Source organism: Anomaloglossus baeobatrachus, chromosome 4 (assembly GCF_048569485.1).
Source record: "Anomaloglossus baeobatrachus isolate aAnoBae1 chromosome 4, aAnoBae1.hap1, whole genome shotgun sequence".
In the NCBI taxonomy this organism is placed as follows: domain Eukaryota; kingdom Metazoa; phylum Chordata; class Amphibia; order Anura; family Aromobatidae; genus Anomaloglossus; species Anomaloglossus baeobatrachus.
The window spans coordinates 369237979-369254525 of record NC_134356.1 but is presented as its reverse complement, the minus strand read 5'-3'; the positions used below and the strand labels follow the sequence as shown (position 1 = coordinate 369254525).

The window sequence follows — 16547 nt, the reverse complement described above, 5'->3', positions numbered from 1 at the left end:
AAAATATTCATTTTTTTTTCCTTACACATTGCTTTAGTTCCTGTGAAGCACTTAACACTAGAAGTACTGGACTCGTGACACCGATATAGAAATACATAGTGCAAAGTAGTCAAAATGACTACCTCAGTAGTTCTAGTGTTAATGGGTTAATAAACTTATTGGATGTGGTTTTGAGCAGTTTGGGGAGTGCAGTTTTTATGAGGGTATCACTTTTGGGTATTATGTATCACATAGGTCCTCAAAGTCACTTCACATGTGATGTGGTCCCTGAAAAAATTGATACTGTAAATTTTGTTGGGAAAAAAAGAGAAATTGCTGACAAACTTTTAATCGTTCTAACTTCATAACAAACACAAATGTTTCAAAAATGGTGCTGATGTAAAGTAGACATGTGGTAAGTGTTATTTATTAATGATTCTGTGTGATATAACTATCTGCTTTTAGGGCATAAAAAATCCATGTTGAAAAATTGCTAAATTTTTAAATTTTTTTGTAAAATATTTGATTTTTTTCAGAAATAAATATAAATAATCTGTACCAAAATTTACCATGACATGAAGTACAATATTTCAAGAAAAAACATTCTCAGAACCACTGGGAACCATTGAAACGTTCCAAGGTTAATACATCATAACGTAACACTGGTCAGAGTTGAAAAAAAAAATGGCCTGGTCATGAAAATTCCCTAGCGCTAGGGTTAAATATTTCAGTTGCAAGTGTGTAAATACGTAGATGGTTTATAGAGCTTAAAGGTTAAAATGTTGATTGTCAAAACAGTAGAAAGGTCATATTTAAATGTATGTACTGTATATATTATATATAATTATCCCTTTTAATTTGCATTGATTTAAACATGACCCTTCTAATCAACATTATCTTTTAAAGGGGTTATGTAGCTATGCGACTGCAGGCTTGTGAATCTTCAGGCTATGTGTGCATGTTGTGCATGTTGCAGATTTGTTGCAGAAATTTTCTGCATGAAATCTGCGACTTCTGGCTGAAATACACACCAAAAACCGCATGCGTATTGGTGCGTGTTTTTACCATGCGTTTTTTTAATGAAGTCAATGGGTGAAAGGGCTAAAAAATGCAGCACCAAAATAAAAAATAAGCAACGTCTGCACAGCACCTCAGAATTCTCATTGACTTGCTTGCATAGCTGTCATGAATAGTCAGATTTGGGCCACAGTCTGCACCAAATCTGCATAAAAAAATTCACTGTGTGCACAAGACCTCATAGTGCATGCGCTGTGCGCTGTTAGAATTTGCTTGTGCCGGGAGCAGGCGGGTGCGTAACCGCAAATATGTAATCTACATACATGCAGTTATGTGCCAACTAGACATGCACGACCTTGCTCAATGCAAGTGGATTGACTGAGGCCAGATATGCCTCGTCAGAGTGTGGCCGCTGTGTGTTTGCTGTGAAAATTCACTAGTCTGCAGTCAAAACCAGTGACTATAAATTTGTACCCCAAGGCCGGATAACCTCTTTAAGTTTTGTAACCTTTAGAAATGAGGCTTTGAGGTTGGACATCATCTACTGAAAAGTATAGTATATCACAAAAGTGAGTACACCCTTCTCATTTTTGCAAATATTTAATTATATCATTTCATGGGACAACATTGAAGATATAACACTTTGATACAATGTAGTCAGTGTACAGCTTGTGTAACAGTGTAAATTTGTTGTGCCCTCTAAATAACTCAACACAGCTATTAGTTTCAAAACAAAATATTGTCAACTTGGCCTTTTTCACTTAGGGGTGTACTCACTTTTGTTTTCAGCAGACATTAATGGCTGTGTGTTGGGTTATTTAGAGGGTACGCCAAATTTACACTGTTATACAAGCTGGACACAACTTTACATTGTATCAAAGTGCTATATCTTCAGTGCTGTCCCATGAAAAGTTACAATATTTATAAAAATATGAGGGGTGTCCTTTTGTGAAAGAATTAAAGGGAACCTGTCAGGTCCTGTATGCACCCATAGCCACAAACAGTTCTGGATGCATATTCCTAATTCCTGCCTAGCAGTCCCAGCCTATAACGTAGTAGCATAGATAGAGGGATCTTTAGAAAAAATTCTAAATATCCTTTGATATGCTAAAGAGAACACTGACTAGTCGCAAGGGCGTTAGTTCCCTTGGCTAGTCATCCCCCTTAGCATGTAAGCACGCCCCTGTTGGCGTGCTAACATGCTAATGAATACACAGCGTCAGAGGCATGGTCACTCTCACTTCTCTACTACCACTGCACCCGATGCTGGGTGCTAACATGCTAAGAGGGTGAAATTAGTGCAGGAACTAACACCCTTGAGACTAGTCCCTGCCCTCATTAGCATATCATAAAGGATCTTTAGAAACACTTTAGATACAGGGACAGTTAGGCAGGGATTACAGTTAGGCAGGGATTAGCAATTTGCATCCAGAACTGCTTGTGGTTCTGGGTGCATATGGGACCTGAGAAGTTCCCTTTAACCATAAATAAGACTCAAAAATACATTCTATCCAGAGTGGTTCAAAGCATATTGTATAACGCCATTTGAAGCATTATATTTCTGTTCTTATTTAACTCCTCGCCTGAATTTTTACTGCAGCTTTACACCTTTCCAATATCTACATTAAACAGTTAATACTGGTAAGTAGCCGAGATGGGATCCAGCATGTGAATCTATCCCAATTCTTTCCCATAGTCACCATGGCTCAATAGTTGTATGCATGTGTGGGTGGATACCTCTCCATCATGTTCTTCTGCACCTTGGTAAAGAGGCTATAGAACATCTTTCTCTATCTTATCAACTACAATAACTGCCTGCATTTGTCCATTAGTATGATTGCTATTAGAATTTATTCTTATATTATATATATATATATATATATATATATATATATATATATATATATATATATATATATATATATATATATATATATATATATATATATATATATGTATTGAACCCATACAGTATATGTGCTATATGGGTTTTTAAATGGTTATAATCAATACCATGAAAAATTAACATTTTACTACATTATATTCCTTTGTTTTACTTGTCCACCCCATATTGTAACCCCACAACTACATTGGCATGGAAAGCATGTGACATATGTCTATTAAAAATAACCAGCAGACTTAAATATGCCATGTAATGTATCACTTTTACGCTTTTAAGATATATGGTTCATCAAAGTCTTCTCTGTAACATGCTTTTTCTCATTTTTCTCAATACAATAAATACTCAAAAATATGAATTATATTAATATATTATACTTTTCCTTTTATTTGAAGCTTTCAGCTGGCATGGAACTGGAGCAGCCTGTTGTTCTGAGAGATGAGAATAAACGGAGAAGGCGAAAAATGAGACCTCACTCAGCAGCGGCATTGAATATGTTTTCCATGGAGGCAATTCCTATAGAATTTATTTTGCCAACCAGTCAAAAAAACAGCAAAGTACAAGATGTAATTCTGTTGGAAATTGCTGGTAACTGCACAGTTGAACAAATGAAAGCACAGGTCTGGATGAGCGCAATAGAGAAAAGCCACAACAGTGATTTCTACCATAGGCTTGCTCCAGACCAATTTCTCTTGCAATATCAGAAAAAGGGCCAATGGTACGAAATTTATGACAAACATCAGGTCATACAAACTTTGGACTGTATAGTTTATTGGAAAGTTTTACAAAAAACTGTCGGAAAGATTCATATCATCCAGAAAGAAAAGCCCTCAGAGGAAACACTGGAGTATCAAAAGCAATTAAATTATCTTATTGGATATGATGTTACTGACGTAAGTAATGTTCATGATGATGAGCTTGAGTTTACCCGCCGTAGACTGGTTACACCACGAATGATTGAGTTGGTGAAAAGAGATGCCAGGTTGTATTCAATGGACCCTTGGGTTACATCTATACCTCTTCCAGAATATTTGAGCAAAAGACTCTCTTCTAATAATATTTTCATAGTAATACACAAAGGTATGACAAGCCACACAATCAGAGTCTCCATCGATGACACGCCAGATGTAATACTACAGAGCTTCTTTGCAAAAATGGCCAAGAAAAAATCACTGTTGGACATTTCAGAGGAACACAGTGAATCAGACTTTGTTTTCCGGGTTTGTGGGAGAGATGAATATATCATTGGTAATGCACCAATCAAAGATTTCCACTATATTAGGCAGTGTATTAAAAATGGTGATGAAATACATTTTGTCTTGGAAGTCCCACCTGACCCCTCAGAAGACAAAGTCCAGAAAGAAGAGTGGCCCCTAGTTGATGATTGTACTGGTGTAACGGGATTTCATGAGCAGCTTACAATTGATGGGAAAGATCATGAGAAGATTTTCACTATATCCCTTTGGGATTGCAATAGAAAGTTTAGAATAAAAATTATCGGGATTGATATACCAGTTTTACCAAGAAATACAGAACTTATTGTTTTCGTAGAAGCCAACATTCTTCACGGACAACAAGTGCTCTCCCAAAAGAGAACATCATGTAAGCCCTTCACTGAAGAAGTCCTGTGGAACACATGGCTTGAATTTGATATCAAAATAAAAGATATACCGAAAGGAGCTCTTCTAAATTTACAGATATTTTGTTGCAAAGCTCAGACTGCCACAGGGAAATCTAATATACAGTCTCCAGATTCTTCAAGCTCAGACCCAAAATTCAAAAACCAGCTTCTATACTATGTGAATCTGCTTTTAATAGATCATAGGTCTTTGTTAAGACAGGGGGAGTTTGTTCTTCATATGTGGAGAATACCTGGTAAAGGAGAGGATCAAGGTAGCATCAATGCGGATAAGCTAACATCTGCTACAAACCCTGACAAAGACACATCAATGGCTATTTCAATAAGTCTGGACAAATACTGTCATCCTGTAGCTCTCCCAAAACACAAATCCGTATCAGATCCTGAACTAGACCGAGCAAGATCTGAAATGCCCAATCAACTGCGAAAACAGCTTGAAGAAATTCTATCTACTGATCCATTGCATCCACTCACTCCCGAGGACAAAGAACTGTTATGGCATTTTAGATATGAAGTTATGAAGAACCCGGATGCATACCCAAAATTACTGAGTTCTGTAAAATGGGGTCAGCAAGCAATGGTGGCTAAAACATATCAGTTACTAAATAAAAGAGACGCATGGGATGACTGCTCCCTAGATGTCGGGCTAACCATTCAGCTTCTCGACTGCAACTTTTCAGATGAAAATGTACGAGCGATGGCAGTCCAGAAACTGGAAAGCTTACAGGAGGATGATGTTTTACATTATCTTTTACAGCTAGTGCAGGTAATACTTTTCATATCTGCTCCATTAGTTCCTCAATACAGTTTTTTTGCATGAGCACAATGGTTGTATTTATGGTTGATGAACAAAGACTTCTTTTATTTTGTAATCTCACCTTGGAATTTCTGTTTACTTTGTAGCTATTTCCTTTTATTAGTAGTTTGTTTATTTGCTTTCTTCAGCTATATTTTTTCTGATTGCTGCCAGGAGCACATAAGGTAAATGAGAGTAGTCTTAAGGCCCAGTCACACTAAACAACTTACCAGCGATCCCAACAACGATACAACCTGATAGGGATCGCTGGTAAGTTGCTAGGAGGTCGCTGGTGAGATGTCACACTAAAGGCCCCGTCACACTAAGCAACATCGCTAGCAACATCGCTGCTAACGAACAACTTTTGTGACGTTGCTAGCGATGTTGCTGTGTGTGACATCCAGCAACAACCTGGCCCCTGCTGTGAGGTCGTTGGTTGTTGCTGAATGTCCTGGGTCATTTTTTAGTTGTTGCTCTCCCGCTGTGAAGCACAGATCGCTGTGTGTGACAGCGAGAGAGCAACAACTAAATGTGCAGGCAGCAGGAGCCGGCTTCTGCGGAGGCTGGTAACCACAGTAAACATCGGGTAACCAAGAAGCCCTGTCCTTGGTTACCCGATATTTACCTTTGTTACCAGCCTCCGGCGCTCTCACTGTCAGTGCCGGCTCCTGCTCTGTGCACATGTAGCTGCAGGACACATCGGGTTAATTAACCCGATGTGTGCTGTAACTAGGAGAGCAGGGAGCCAGCACTAAGCGGTGTGCGCTGCTCCCTGCTCTGTGCACATTTAGCTGCAGCACACATCGGGTTAATTAACCCGATGTGTGCTGTAACTAGGAGAGCAGGGAGCCAGCGCTAAGCGGTGTGCGCTGCTCCCTGCTCTGTGCACATTTAGCTGCAGCACACATCGGGTTAATTAACCCGATGTGTGCTGTAACTAGGAGAGCAGGGAGCCAGCGCTCAGTGTGCGCTGCTCCCTGCTCTCTGCACGTGTAGCTCCGTGCGCTGGTAACCAAGGTAAATATCGGGTTGGTTACCCGATATTTACCTTAGTTACCAAGCGCAGCATCTTCCACGCGGCGCTGGGGGCTGGTCACTGGTTGCTGGTGAGCTCACCAGCAACTCGTGTAGTGACGCTCCAGCGATCCCTGCCAGGTCAGGTTGCTGGTGGGATCACTGGAGCGTCGCAGTGTGACATCTCACCAGCAACCTCCTAGCAACTTACCAGCGATCCCTATCGTTGTTGGCAACTGGGATCCTGGGTGGGATCGCTTTAGCGTCGTGGAAGCATGCTGCGCTTGGTAACTAAGGTAAATATCGGGTAACCAACCTGATATTTACCTTGGTTACTAGCGCACACCGCTTAGCGCTGGCTCCCTGCACACCTAGCCACAGTACACATCGGGTTAATTACCCGATGTGTACTGCAGCTACATGTGCAGAGAGCAGGGAGCTGCGCACACTGCTTAGCGCTGGCTCCCTGCTCTCCTAGCTCCCTGCTCTCCTAGCTACAGTACACATGGGGTTAATTACCCGATGTGTACTGCAGCTACATGTGCAGAGAGCAGGGAGCCGCGCACACTGCCAGTGCCGGCTCCCTGTTCCCTGCTCTCCTAGCCATAGTACACATCGGGTTAATTACCCGATGTGTACTGCAGCTACATGTGCACAGAGCAGGAGCTGGCACTGACAGCTGAGAGCGGCGGATGCTGGTAACGAAGATAAATATCGGGTAACCAAGGTAAGGGCTTCTTGGTTACCCGCTGTTTACCGTGGTTACCAGCGTCCGCAGAAGCCGGCTCCTGCTGCCTGCACATTTAGTTGTTGCTCTCTTGCTGTCACACACAGCGATGTGTGCTTCACAGCGGGAGAGCAACAACTAAAAAATGGCCCAGGACATTCAGCAACAACCAACGACCTCACAGCAGGGGCCAGGTTGTTGCTGGATGTCACACACAGCAACATCGCTAGCAAGTTGTGCCTCAGCAGCGATGTTGCTAGCGATGTTGCTTAGTGTGACGGTACCTTTAGGCTAAGTGCGCCAGTCGCGTTTGTTTTCACATTTTTATTGCGTTTTAAACTGCACTGTGTCAATAACAAACTACATGCTTTTGCTTCCACAGCAAAGTCTATGAGAAATCAGAAGTTCCATGCGCACGTTGCAGTTTTTTTGTCCGCATTTTATTTGTCAAATATTTGTCAAAATCTTTGACAAAAAAAGCAGCATGTTAATTCTTTTTGTGTTTTTGTCACGTTTTGTAATTGAAATTATATAGGTGTGTCAAAATACAAGAAAAATGTTAGCTCTGCATTTGCACCGCGTTTATGTTGTGTTTTGCATTCGTTTTTGTCAACAAAAATGCAGGTCACCCACATTGTTACAGGATAAATTATCTCTCTCTCTCTTGCCTCTTTATCTCAAAGCGCTTCATACTCACTGATCACCGACACGACTGTAATACTGCTCCCGCTGCCTCTCATTCTTTTTCTGGGGCCACTCATTAGGCTCATACATATTCACTGCTTCTGCCGACCACCGGCGTCTGTGATTGGTTGCGGTCAGACACGCCCCACGCTGAGTGACAGCTGTCTGACTGCAACCCAATCACAGACGCCGATGGCCGAGTCTGTATTGTACAGTAAAATAAATAAATAATTTAAAAAAACAGCGTCCGGTTCCCCCAATTTTGATACCCAGCCAAGATAAAGCCCCACAGCTGGGTGCTGGTATTTTCAGACTGGGATGCTTATGGTTATTAGGCTCTCCCAGCCTAAAAATATCAGCCAGCAGCCGCCCGGAATTGCCTCATCCAGTAGATGTGACAGTTGCAGCACTTTACCCAGCTCTTCTGACTGCCCTGGTGCGGTGGCAATCGAGGAAATAAGGAGTTAATGGCAGCCCATAGCTGCCACTAAGTCCTAGTTTAGTGATGACAGGCAACACCTCCCATCATTAATCTGTAAGTGAAAGTAAATAAACACAAACACCCCAAAAATCCTTTATTTGAAATAAAAGACAAAAGAGCGAGTTTCACTTACAGATTAGTGATGGGGGCAGGGTCTCATAGACTGCAATCACTAATCTAGGACTTAGTGGCAGCTGTGGGCTGCCATTAACTCCTTATTACTCCGATTGCCACCGCACTAGGGCAACGGGAAGAGCTGGGTCCAGCACCAGAATTGGCGCATTTTATGGATGCGCCACTTCTGGGGCAGCTATAGGCTGCTATTGTTAGCCTGGAAAGGGCCAATTAACGATGGCCCTTCCCACCCTACTAATATCAGCCCCCAGTTGTCTGCTGTACCTTGGCTGGTTTTAGAAAAAATGGGGGGACCCAACATCATTTAAAATAAATAAATAAATGAAATAATTTAAAAACAAAGTGTGGGATCCCCTCTATTTTTCATAACCAGCCAAAGTAGACCAGACAGCTGAGGGTTGCTACCTGCAGCTGCTGCTATTCCTGTGCTGGATATGAAGAATGGAGGTGCCCCACATCATTTATTTACCCCCAAAAATTAAAAAAAACAGCTGTCCAAGTTAGCTATCCCTCTATCCAGCTTTTCTGTTATTTCTTTCTATCTATTCTCTGTGGTTTCTTCTTATCCTATATGTTCTATCTATCCTTTCTATTTTTTTCTATCTATCTATCTATCTATCTATCTATCTATCTAGCTATGTATCTATCTATCTATCAATTGTCCTAGTTCTTTCATACTTTTTTCTCCTTTAAAAATGCATTAACAAAAACGGAGCAAAAACTGCCAGAGGGTGCAGTTTTGTTGTCAAACCAAAAACACAGCATGCGCACATACCCTTACACCTCGCTCACGTGAGCGTATAAATCGGACGAGTGCAATGCAAGAAAATCTCTCATTGCACTTGCTCCAATTTTAGTCAATGAGGCAGAGCAGATCTGCGATTTTTTTTCTTATTTCAGTTTGGCATGAGAAAACAATCTTTGCGTGCTGCAATTGGCAGCGTGTCTCAGATCACGCTTCCCCATACAAGTTTGAGTGTGTGTGTGTGTAACATTGGGCTGCACTTATGTCAGTCATGTACAGTCCAATATACGCAGAGACAGGCAACGGAGAATATGGAAAAGTTCATCTCTCCATCTTCTCCTCACCTGTGCTACGGTTCTTGAAGTATCAAAGCCAGAAGATCAACATAGAAATATAGGAGCCGCAGAGAGATGAGCTTACAAGAGCAGAGTAGGTAGCAGAAGAATATTAGGAAAATGTTAGTTAGGCCTCTTTCACATGTATGTGCCTCCGGTACGTGTTTGGCAGTTTTCTCACATACCGGAGGCACGTACACACGTAGACCTATGTATTCCTATGGATTTGGACACACGTAAGTATTTTCGCACAGAACGTGTGTCCGTTCCGTACTTACGTGTGTCCGTGTGTTTCTCATGGCAACATGTCCATTTTCTCTATGGCATCACGGGTGTCACACGGAACGCAAACGTGTCACGCGTAATGCAAACGGACCACATGGATGTGTTCCGTGTGACACGCAACGGAGAAAACACATGTCTGTGAGAAAAAAAAACAAAATTTTACTCACCTTCTCCAGCCCTGCTGTCTCTGCCGCTGCTCTCACTTGCTGCCGACCGCCGCTCATTATTCTCATTTAATATTTACTTCACTGCGGCCGGAAGCAGCAGCGGGGAGTTGGTAGGACCGGAGACCGAAGATCAGCACCACGGACAGCAGAATGGACCACGTGAGTATCTAAATTACCTGTCCTCCATATGTTATCACGGATAGCACACGGAGAACACACGTGGCCCACACGTACCACAGACACGTACTTACCTACACGCAACACGCAGGGAAAATACGTGTCTCGCGGCACTGCGTGATTTTCATGTGAGTGTGTCGGAGGCTTTAGGAACAGTTTAGACAAGTGAAAGAAAGTCATATTAGTAGCGAAAAACTCCTTTAACCCTTTTTGACCGCTGAATATGGGCAGCACACATGAATAGGAAACTCAGCTTTTAAGCTCCCTGAATTTTTTATTTTCACAAATTGTTTTTTTTCTCCCTTTTATATTTTTCTGTCAAAATAGTTATATGAAGGCTTGTTTTTTATGGGGCGCGTTGAAGTTTTGAATGACACCATTCATTTTGTCATACAATGTACTAAGCAATGAGGAATAAAAAGTCCAAACTCAGTGAAATTGTGAAAACAAACACCCTTGATTTTTGGGCTTTGTATTTATTGCTTTCATTGTGTATAAAACAAATTTCTGGCAACATTGTTTTCTGGATTGGGGAATATGGCAATGCCAAACCTGTCCATATTTTTTTTTTAATTATTTTAATACTGAAAAAAAATCTTAAATTATTGGTGATGGGCAAGCATACTCGCCACTACTCATCACTTGATCGAGCATCAGGTTGCTTCTACGCTACTCAAGTATCGCGTATAATGGAAGTCAATGAATAACTCAACCATTTTCAAATACAGATGCTCGAGGCTCGATCGAGTAATGAGCTTTGGCAAGCACTCTCGCCCATCTCTAGAAGCTATAAAAAGAAAATATTTTATTTTTGTTGTCATTTTCTGTGACTAACGTTTTAATTTTTCAGTGATGGAGCTGTACAAGGGCTTGTTCTTTTGTGCCCTGAGCTAGTGGTCTCTTGATACCATTTTGGGGTGACTATTATGAAATGTTCATTTCTTTTAATTGTAATTTTTTGGGGAAGTGCGGCAACCGAATAAAGACAATTCTAATATTCTGAGAATTTTTTTCTTTTTGATATTTATGTATTGTTTAAATTATTTTATATTTGGTACATTAGACTTTTTTGGAAATGACTATACCAAATATGTTTATTTTATTTAATTTCTCTATTTTTGAAGGAAGATGTGTGGGAGGATTTATTAAAGTTTTACTTAAAAAAAAAACCAAATTTAATTGTTTTCTATTTATTATTTTTTTAGTTCCCTTAGGGAACTTGAAACTGCAATTCTTCATAGTACTGCAATGCTATAGTGATAATCAAATTGTGGCTCTCCTATGTAGCTCAGAAGGACCATTGTGACAGTTATGGTGGCTTTCAGCAGGGCTTGGCTGCCATGATAACGAATTAGTTCCTTTCAATTGCCTTTGGGGTGGCCAATGGGATTGAGTGCGCCCATGCAATGGCATCATTTAAATTCTGCTGTCAGAGGCTTTTGAATAGTTAAACCGCAGCGATTAGAGCTAAATCACCTCAGCAGTTAGATGCAGATGTCAACTACGTACCACATGTCCTGCACTGGTTTCACACATTCCTAAAGCGGGCTTTACACGCAACGACATCGCTAACAAGATGTCATTGGGGTCACGGAATTCGTGACGCACATCCGGCCTCGTTAGCGACGTCGTTGCGTGTGAAACGCAGGAACGACCGTTAACGATCAAAAATACTCACCATACCGTTGATCGTTGACACGTTGCTCTAATCCCAATTATCGTTGCTGTTGCAGGACGCAACTTGTTTGTCGTTCCTGCGGCAGCCCACATCGCTATGTGTGACACCGCAGGAATGAGGAACATCACCGTACCTGCGGCCGCCCACAAAGAGGAAGGAAGGAGGTGGGCGGGATGTTCGGCCCGCTCATCTCTGCTCCTCCGCTTCTATTGGGCGGTCGCTTAGTGACACCGCTTAGAAAGGAGGTGGTTCGCCGGCCACAGCGACGTCGCTAGGCAGGTAAGTCCATGTGACGGCTGTTAGCGATGTTGTGCGCCACGGGCAGTGATTTGCCCGTGACGCACAACCGACGGGGGCGGGTGCTTACACCCGCGACATCGCTAGCAATGTCGCTGTGTGTAAAGCCCACTTTAGAGAGCTATGACAAAAATATAAATCATAAGTTATTAAAGATGTACAGTATTTTGTTTCTTATATCTAGTACTCCTTAGGACTCATATACACGTCCGTGTTTAAACTTGTACGTGGAAAAAATGAATCAATGTCATTAGTGTTTTGGATTAGTGTACGGTCCTTGTGCTTATTTTTGCCATGAGTTGTCACCAGTGTATTTTATAGGTGGATCATTAACTAAATAAATTACAAAGCTTCTCCTATACTTACAATGTTAAACACGTGCAGCACACGGACTGTACACTGATGCCATCCGTGGGCTATATGTGGTTTTCACGGACCCATAGGCCATTTTCATCTGTGCTGCTGGAAAAAAAACAGTCATCCCTCCATGTGTGCACAGTCCATATAAAAAAACATGGACATGTGAATAACACCTTAGGTTATAATGAATTCATATAGAAAACGCATTGAACACTTACGTGCCACACGGACATCTGAATGAGGCCTTAGGGATAATTTTCTTGAAAGGTTTTCTGTTTATTGAAATTTATGACAGAAATCTGATCAGTAGGGTCTGATCACTGGGTGAAAGAAGATAAAGCAACGGTTGTGCTTTGTTGATAAAAAGGGAACCTGTCACCCGTTTTCGCCTGTATAAGGCTACTTTCACACTTGTGTTGGTCGGCTTCCGTAGCATTGTGTTGTGTGACGGATGCAACGGATGCGTTGCATATAGTGGCACAAGGGATGCTACGGATCGTACAAAACAACGGAAAGCTTTTTTTTTTTCTTTCTACTTTACAGTTTTACCGGCAGCAGACTATTGTGAACGATCAGCTGATCACTCTCAATAGCCGGCGGCCAGTCGCTCAGCTGAGCGCTCTCACATGGCGGCGGCCGGGCATGCCGGCGGCTGGTCGCTGAGCTGAGCGCTCTCACATGCCGGCGGGCGGGCGCTCAGCTGAGCGCTCTCACATGCCGGCGGCCGGCCATGCCGGTGGGCGGGCGCTCAGCTAAGCACTCTCACATGCCGGCGGGCGGGCGCTCAGCTGAGCGCTCTCACATGCCGGCGGCCGGTCGCTCAGCTGAGCACTCTCACATGCCGGCGGGCGGGCATGTCGGCGGCCGGTCGCTCAGCTGAGCACTCTCACATGCCAGCGGCCGGTTGCCCAGCTGTGAGCTCTCACATGCCAGCGGCCGGTTGCTCAGCTGAGAGCTCTCACATGCCGGCGGCCGGTTGCTCAGCTGAGAGCTCTCACATGCCGGCGGCCGGTTGCGTTGCTCAGCTGAGAGCTCTCATGCCGGCGGCCGGTTGCTCAGCTGAGAGCTCTTACATGCCGGCGGGCTGGCGCTCAGCTGAACGTTCGGCCACCTTAAGACAAAATAAAGTTTGCGATTTAAAAAAAAAAAGAGCATGTGCAGTGAAATCCTATGGATTGCGCTGCTCAAAATAACGTTACATGCTGTGTTTCTTCCGCCCGACGCAGCGTCAAAATAACGACGCTGCATCGCCCAGCGGATGCAACTGACACTTGCGTTACAGTGCGTTGTCCATACAAGTCTATGGAGAATAGCGCAGTGTGTTAACGGACTGCGCTATTCTCCATAGTGACGGACTCCGCTGAACGCAAGTGTGAAAGTACCCTAAACTATAGCCACCACCTTTTAGTCATCTTTAAAAGCATTTCTGCAACCCCTTCATAAGTGCCCCATTCCCCGCATATCTAAGAAAATGCCTTTATAGTTTTCTAGAGCCATATGGCAATCGATGGGCATCTCTGGACTATGATCAGCTCTTCTTTATACTCTCAATTGCGGTCCTTTTGCCTTGATTGCCATTGCTGAATAAGGTAGTCTTGGCATCCCTCTCCTGTCTCTTCTATCTACAGCTTTGTCTGTCTTTGTCTATCTGTTTCGTCTACAGCTTTGTCCACTGAAGTTAAAGTATCATGAGCTGAATGCTGATATTGCAATGTTATGCCTATAAACGGGCGTTACTATAATGGGTGCAGGGCTTGTATATGTACACGAGTCCTTGATCTTATGAGTAGCTTAAAAGAACAGTTTGGCCCATATAAAAATACCAGTACAGTATTTGGGGGGGCTATGTTGGAAATTTTGCAATGCTATCCGTGAACTTTAAGTTACACATCTGCTTATAAACTACAAGAAAATAGACAGCGCTCAGCTATCTGCGGTAGTCCTATGAGGAGCAACATATGTGGATTTTTCAGTTGGGTTGTTATCATTAGCTTCTCTGTGGGGGAAAATGCAACAAAAAATGCCCATGTGTATAAAATAGCCTCAAAAACACTTTATAAAAAACACAAAAATCATGTTATTTTTACAAGCCAGATGAAAATTCTGTGAAAGGGAGTCTCACACTATAACCTCAAATTATTAAACAAAGATATTTTTTTTTATTATTTCTCATTTTCAGGCCGTTAAGTTTGAGCCATATCATGACAGCGCCTTATCGCGGTATTTATTGAGACGTGCATTAAGGGTAAGATATTTATTTTGTCAATGCATCTTTTTTATTTTAAGAATTGGCATGCTGTTAGTATTTCAGTACTGCAGAATATATGATTTATCAGTAAGATAAGAACCATAAGTTTATATTAACACAGGACATGTGATAATACACCGTGTGCAGAATTATTAGGCAAGTTGTATTTTAGAGGGTTTTTTTATTATTGATCAACAACTATGTTCTCAATCAACCCAAAAGACTCATAAATATCAAAGCTTAATATTTTTGGAAGTTGGAGTGGGTTTTTTTAGATTTGGCTATCTTAGGAGGATATCTGTTGTGCAGGTAACTATTACTGCGCAGAATTATTAGGCAACTTAAAAAAAACAAATATATTCCCATCTCACTTGTTTATTGTCACTAGGTAAACCAATATAACTGCACAAAATTATTTAGAAATAAACATTTCTGACATGCAAAAACAAAACTCAAAAAAGTTAGTGACCAATATAGCCACCTTTCTTTATGATGACACTCAACAGCCTACCATCCATAGATTCTGTCAGTTGCTTGATCTGTTTACCATCAACATTGTGTGCAGCAGCCACCACAACCTCCCAGACACTGTTCTGAGAGGTGTACTGTTTTCCCTCCCTGTAGATCTCACATTTTATGAGGGACCACAGGTTCTCTATGGGGTTCAGATTAGGTGAACAAGGGGGCCATGTCATTATTTTTTCATCTTTTAGACCTTTACTGGCCAGCCATGCTGTGGAGTAGTTGGAGTAGTTGGATGCATGTGATGGAGCATTGTCCTGCATGAAAATCATGTTTTTCTTGAACAATACCGACTTCTTCCTGTACCACTGCTTGAAGAAGTTGTCTTCCAGAAACTGGGAGTTGAGCTTCACTCCATCCTCAACCCGAAAAGGACGAACAAGTTCATCTTTGATGATACCAGCCCATACCAGTACCCCACCTCCACCTTGCTGGCGTCTGAGTCGCAGTGGATCTCTCTACCCTTTACTGATCCAGCCTCTAGCCCATCCATCTAGCCATCAAGAGTCACTCTTATTTCATCATTCCATAAACCTTTGAAAAATCAGTCTTAAGATATTTCTTGGCCCAGTCTTGACGTTTTATCTTATGTTTCTTGTTCAAAGGTGGTTGTTTTTCAGCCTTCCTTACCTTGGCCATGTCCCTGAGTATGGCACACCTTGTGCTTTTTGATACTCCAGTAACGTGCAACTCTGAAATATGGCCAAACTGGTGGCAAATGGCATCTTGGCAGCTTCACGCTTGATTTTCCTCAATTCATGGGCAATTATTTTGCGCCTTTTTTGCCCAAGACGCTTTTTGCGACCCTGTTGGCTATTTGCCATGAAACGCTTGATTGTTCGGTGATCACGCTTCAAAAGTTTGGCAATTTCAAGACTGCTGCATCCATCTGCAAGACATCTCACAATTTTGGACTTTTCAGAGCCCGTCAAATCTCTCTTCTAACCCATTTTGCCAAAGGAAAGGACAATTAAGCACACCTTATATAGGGTGTTGATGTCATTAAACCACACCCTTAATATTTACAGAGATGCACATCACCTGATTTACTTAATTGGTAGTTGGCTCTCAAGCCTATACAGCTTGGAGTAGTACAACTTCTATAAAGAGTATCATGTGATCAAAATACTAATTTGCCTAATAATTCTGCACACAGTGTAGTGATTGTTTAGCCTCCTGTATCTGAGTGCCCCATATAATCTAAGAAAGGAACAGGTCTTATCCCAGCCACCCGAGGAGAGCAGGACATGAAGGTATTGCTCTCCTTTCACATAACTAAGAAAAGTACAGAAAGTAGGGAATGAGTACACTGTCGGTGGGTCCTGCTGCTGGGATTACCTGTCAGCACTACAGATCCTATA

At 42.1% G+C, this 16547-nt stretch overlaps 1 protein-coding gene across 5 annotated transcripts in view; it reads left to right on the top strand.

Annotated features, from left to right (window-relative positions):
* Positions 1 to 16547, top strand: part of PIK3CG (phosphatidylinositol-4,5-bisphosphate 3-kinase catalytic subunit gamma) — a 99512-nt gene that overhangs the window by 21519 nt on the left and 61446 nt on the right. For 3 of the 5 annotated variants that reach the window (XM_075345155.1, XM_075345152.1, XM_075345156.1), the window contains exons 2-4: positions 2597 to 2637; positions 3292 to 5301; positions 14596 to 14661. In XM_075345155.1, coding sequence (XP_075201270.1) covers positions 3304 to 5301; positions 14596 to 14661 — 2064 coding nt within the window. In that variant the 5' untranslated portion in view covers positions 2597 to 2637; positions 3292 to 3303. The remainder of the gene's footprint in view (positions 1 to 2596; positions 2638 to 3291; positions 5302 to 14595; positions 14662 to 16547) is intronic. The other 2 variants (XM_075345153.1, XM_075345157.1) reach the window with 1 other exon arrangement.